The 5,427-nt window shown below is 39.7% G+C and overlaps 1 protein-coding gene across 1 annotated transcript; it reads right to left on the reverse strand.

Moving 5' to 3' along the window:
- Positions 1 to 881: 881 nt before the first annotated feature.
- On the reverse strand, positions 882 to 3,919 carry mfsd6l (major facilitator superfamily domain containing 6-like). The gene is given in 3 exon segments (XM_067372544.1): positions 882 to 1,093; positions 1,096 to 2,709; positions 3,690 to 3,919. Coding segments are annotated over 2 exon segments (1,683 nt in total). The 5' UTR covers positions 2,687 to 2,709; positions 3,690 to 3,919; the 3' UTR covers positions 882 to 1,001.
- Between the last annotated feature and the right edge of the window lie 1,508 nt (positions 3,920 to 5,427).

Genomic DNA, 5,427 nt, shown 5'->3' on the forward strand with positions numbered 1-5,427 from the left:
AGACTAGCTGTACAGGAAAATTTACTCAAGAACAAGTTTGGGAAGCTTCCCCCCATCCCCTCCCCCCACCGATACAGGTTAGGCAAACTTTACATCTAAGCCAAGCAGCTCATTCTCAATCCCTTGAGAATCCCATAACTGTAAATATGATACTTTTATTATGATTCTCTTCAATAAACCCCTTCCTCTTCTAGTGACACCTAATAGTGCAAAAAATGAGTGCCTCATGCACAATAAATACAAAAGGTCTCTGCATAACAGGTAACTGTGGCTTACCTTCAGATCACAAATCTTTTCAAAACATAAGAATGAGTGTTAAAGAAAGGGTGTGAAGATGTAAACAATAGGCACTATTTGCTCACGTGATTATTGCCATTTGGCAGAGACGACAGGCTTACTGTAAGCAAACAGCTCATCTCCAGTCATAGTCCATCAGTTTATGAAAGAGCTGGCCTATGAAACAATACATCTTCACAAAAGAAAGATAATGATTTTCAAGTATTATACTGGTATTGGATCTATAATGCTTCTCTGAAAGCCTTAAATGATCCTAAACAGAGATTCAGCTGGCTTGAAAGAGTAATTAACTGATGTAACTTCATCTTTGATGAACATTATGAGGAAGATGAATGACAACATGCCCTCATGGAGTAAGATTTTTTTTACTTGGTATTTTTGTCTTGTTTTCCATTTCAAATGTATTGGTATGTAAATATAAAATTTGTAATGAGAAAACAAGACTTAAGGTGATGATACACGGGGCAGCTTTTTGAGCAATGTCGCTGGGCAATGTTACCGAGCAATGTTGCTTGAGCACTTTTCCATTGAGAATGGGCAACAAATTTCTATCTGGATACTTTAGATTGAAATTTGTTGCCCTTTCTTAATGGGAAAGTGCTCAAGCAACATTGCTCAAAAAGTTGCCCCATGTATCATCACCTTAAAAATACTGAGCAAGAATTTTTTTCAGTTTAATGAGCAATTTTAGTGTCATTTTGCTCTTAGTTCATTAAATTGCTCTCTGTAGATGTTAACAAGTCACTCTTTACTTCTATTAATTCAGTCGTTTCCATTGTCCACTTGTTTTTCCTCTATCATCTTCCATTGCCGTCTCCAGCCAGTCTTTCTCCTGGTCCGTATCGGACTCACTCATCTCGGTGTCGGCGGCCAGCAGCCGTGAGTAGTTTATCCGCCGCTGCCGAGGAATCTTCCACTTGAGTACAGCAAGAGCGCTACTCCACAAAGCCAACAGAACTGCCGCACCTTGGAAGAGCACCATGACCCCAAACTTTTGCACCACGAACCCTGCCGTCAGACTGCCAAATGCAGCTCCCAGCTCCAGAGAAAGTGCCTCAAAGAGTCTAAAAATGGACTTTTCGGTGCCAGGAGTGGCGATGTCTTCGCTTTGCGATGTTATGGACCACCAGAGGGCGGCGGTGCTGAAGCCCGCCAGCAGTTGAGCGGGTATTACGGACCACGGACTCCACAAGAAGGAATAATAAAGGCATTGCATGGCTAAAATGACGACGGCGAGTACTAGTAACCAACCGTGGTACTTAAGAAACCGGGAGAGATGCCCAGAAAGTGGCGCAAAGCCACTCTGGCTTAGGTGCACCAGGGCTAAAGAGATTCCCATGTGGATTTCTGTTGCACCGCAATCCTGCATCTGCCAGAAGAGGAAATCCGACACAGCAGAGCTCACCATGCCCATCAAAACGACAGTGATGGCACAAAGTATCGCCTGTGAGTTCCCATGCACCAATTGCAGCGCCTTAAAGCCGCCACTAGTGAGGCGCTCACGCTTTCGGAGGTAGATTGGTAGTAGGGCGGCAGCAGGTACGGTTAGGATCATGAGTATGGTGTAGGAATAAAACTCCACCGAAGCTCCTGTAAGACAAAACAGGCTGGTTACAAGAACACCAACTGCACAGTTGCCAAAAGCGGCCCCAAGTTGCTTCCAGACCTTCACGCCACTATGGCGGTCGGTGGCATCTACAAAATCCAAGTATTCGTACAGTCCATCATCGGCCGTCCATTCTAACGGGGCGGCCATGCACTCCCACAAAGCCATCACTATGAGAACTAGAAAGAACATCTGATGTTGGGCATCCATAACTTTCAGGCTCCCCAGGAACTTGGTATGAAGATCTTCCTCCTTTTTCAAGGATTTCAATCCTCTTGCTGACCAGTTTAGGCTTACAGTTGCGTTAACATCGACAGGCTGTTCGGTACTTATAGAAGTTTGGTTTACTGAGTAAACAGTGGCATTTGATTGCGATGGAACAGTCATCTGCTCTAGTGTGGCTAGAAGCGGGGTAGGATCGGCCTCCGACTGACTAGCATTACACCGTCCACTTTCAGCTTGTATTCCTGCGGACGGGAAGAGCAGAAGAGTCAAAACCACCAATGCCGAGCTGAGCAATGAGCCCACTATGACCGTCCGCCGTTTGTCGTACTGCCTAGCGAGGATGCTGGAGAACGGCCGCCACACCAGAGCGAGCAGGTGCTTGGATGCCATGATGATTCCGATCATGCTGGCGTTGAGGCCCAGGTGCCGGAAGTAGAGGGTCAGGAAGGGAAGGAGGCAACCGGAGCCACAGGAATGGAGGAAGTTAAAGATGCCCGCCAGCCGCAAGGCTCCCTTCACATTCCACTGCCTGCTCTTCTGCATTGATCCCTTCTTCATGTTTGTTGACTTGAGTTAGCACTCTGTGTTGTTTAAAGGAAAAGAAAACTGAAATTAAAAAAATATCGGCAACTTTACAGGCCAACTGAATGATTTCCACATTCGTGTTCCGCTGAATTCACATAGTACTCGCAGGTATTTCAGAAAATAACAGAGTATGTTATTGTGGTAATACATTGGTACTTTTTGTGGAATGTGTAGAATTATTGCTACAGATATTATGTAACTTTACATATATAATATTAATATAAATATAATATTTATAATATAATATTAATAAATGTAAAAAATGTATAAAGAGATATAACATTAAATAAATATACGAAAACATGGTACTATAAAAGTTAGTGTAATATCATGGTACTTTTTGTCAAGTTTAAATTATTGTTTCATTTTATATTTTCTCTTTCGAATGGGTCACAAAAGATAACAATCGGCTTCGATTGAATCTTCATAGAATTCCATAATATGAAACGTCGTTGTACATTGCAACGCTTAACATAACATAAGGGGTTAATAAACTCCATATGGAACAAAATTGATTTCTTTAGTCCGGTAAACTGCATTTTGGTCATATGTACACATCCTGCCATCATGATTTCTTTAAACGGGACATCTCTGGAAAATTAAACATCACATGAGAGCAATGTTTATTTTATAAAGTAGGCATCTATTTAAAAATACGGAAGAGAACGTGCAGTCAGATTCGCAATTTCACAAAATGAAACCTATGTAAAGACTTACAGCCTACCTAGCAGAGTTTAAGCAGAAACAGAAATCGCTTGGGTTGGTTTAAAGAAAAAAAACCCTTTCAGACGTTTCAATATCTCAACATCTATAAGTACACGACACACTCTCAGTAACAGGTACACCTGTTGTACACGTCACGATGTTGCAGTGCGTTTAGCTATTATTTACCTGAGATCTGTCGTATCCGCAAAATCATGGTTTGCTTGACAAAATATTCTTGATTAAAGTTTTCTTGTACTTTTCATGTCCATACCGTATCCAGTTGAGGAGGTGTAACAAGTTTTCCTTGTCTTTGACAAACAACCAATGGCCGACCGGAGGCTCTGATCTGCAGCGTACTGAGCAGTTTTTGGGTTTGCGGCGCCATCTTTTGGTGAGAGGATGAACTTACAGTTTGAAATGAAGTACTAGCACGGTCACGTGGGCACTTTAAGTTTAATTCAGAGAGTTATAAAATAGGCTCCTTCTTTCTTACTTTTTTTTTTTTTTTTTTTTTTTTTTTTACCTTGTCTAAAATCTCATTTAAAGATTACGGAGCCCCGGACATGACATGCAGGAATAAAATAGTAGGCTAAATCGTGCGCACGATTTACTATTTCGTTCCCTCGATTTATAAATCATGCGCATGATTTTTTTTTCTTTCTTGCATGTCATGTGCGGGACTCCGTAAAAGATAACACTGCATGTAAAATAAATTATTACGAGCATGAAAATAAAAGTATTGACGATTTTGTAAACTGTATAAGTCCCTTTACAAAAAAGTATACTTTATACAAGTTCATTTTATGAAGTATACTTAAGTAATGTTCAGGTATATTTTTAAGTATACTTAAGTATACTAATATCAATGTGTACTAGTAGTAAACTTGTAAGTGTACTATTTCAAAACGTTTTTCAAACACAGTCTTTGCACATGAAACCATCATCACAGATACCTTTCTCTTCACCACAGCTCTGAAGAAACCAGGCAGAACATGGATCACTGTTATACTGTAGGAGGCATTGTTATTCATCTTATGAAATAGTACAGCATCTCTTTATCCAAAAACAAGCATAAACATGGGCTGCATCTGAAAATCACGTACTCTCTTAAGGAAGTACTTACTTTGCGAGTGCTAAAAAAGTATGTTCTGTACAGGGCTTGACATTAACTTTTTTGCTCACCAGCCACTGTGGCTAGTAGTTTTCCAAAGTTACAATCCACTCAGCATTTTCACTGGCCACAATTTTGACATCGACACAATGGGGAAAAACTACTATATAGATATTTGGTAGCAGATATATTAGGCTGCTGTCACTTTAAGACCTATATATTATTTTTGCACTTTTAGTATACTAATGTTCTAATTTAGGTATTATTTTTTATCCTTTTTATCAACAATGGAATGTGGCTAAGTTTGATAAAGAAAGGCAACACTGTAAACAAAAAGTTGAGAAAATTGCATTTTTGTCAAAAACTATGCCTGGATCAGATTCAGAACGTAATTTCATTCAGTAGATTGAGTCCATTCACACCCCCAAAGCTTCACAGTCGTTTCCTCTTCATCAGTTTTTATTCACAAATGCCGAATGTATAAAGATTTATGTAACAAACTTGTTCTTGAAGTCACTTAATGCTGTGAAAAATGTAAACGGCACATATAGACTATTGTAAAATATTATGAGTCTGTATGGTGCCTGTTTTATAATATTGTTTTCTTTAGTTCTATGTTGCTTTACAGAGTTGTTGACGGTGTGATCAAAAGATGAAAATGTTTAAAAATCACAGTTGATATCAATCATTTGTCACACAGTAAATAAAAATAGAGCGCATTACATTGTGAAAAAATACAATATCCCACATATTGTTCTTGAGGTTATACTGCGCATTTCGGCAAACGTAACAGGTTTCCAAACTTGCATACTGCACACAGTGTATATACTGCATACTGCTAGCATGCCATTCTGATCCAAAATGCCTGCAACAAAATCTTCCAAGCGTTTTTTTCAGT

This window comes from Chanodichthys erythropterus, chromosome 3 (genome assembly GCF_024489055.1).
Source record: "Chanodichthys erythropterus isolate Z2021 chromosome 3, ASM2448905v1, whole genome shotgun sequence".
NCBI lineage: Eukaryota > Metazoa > Chordata > Actinopteri > Cypriniformes > Xenocyprididae > Chanodichthys > Chanodichthys erythropterus.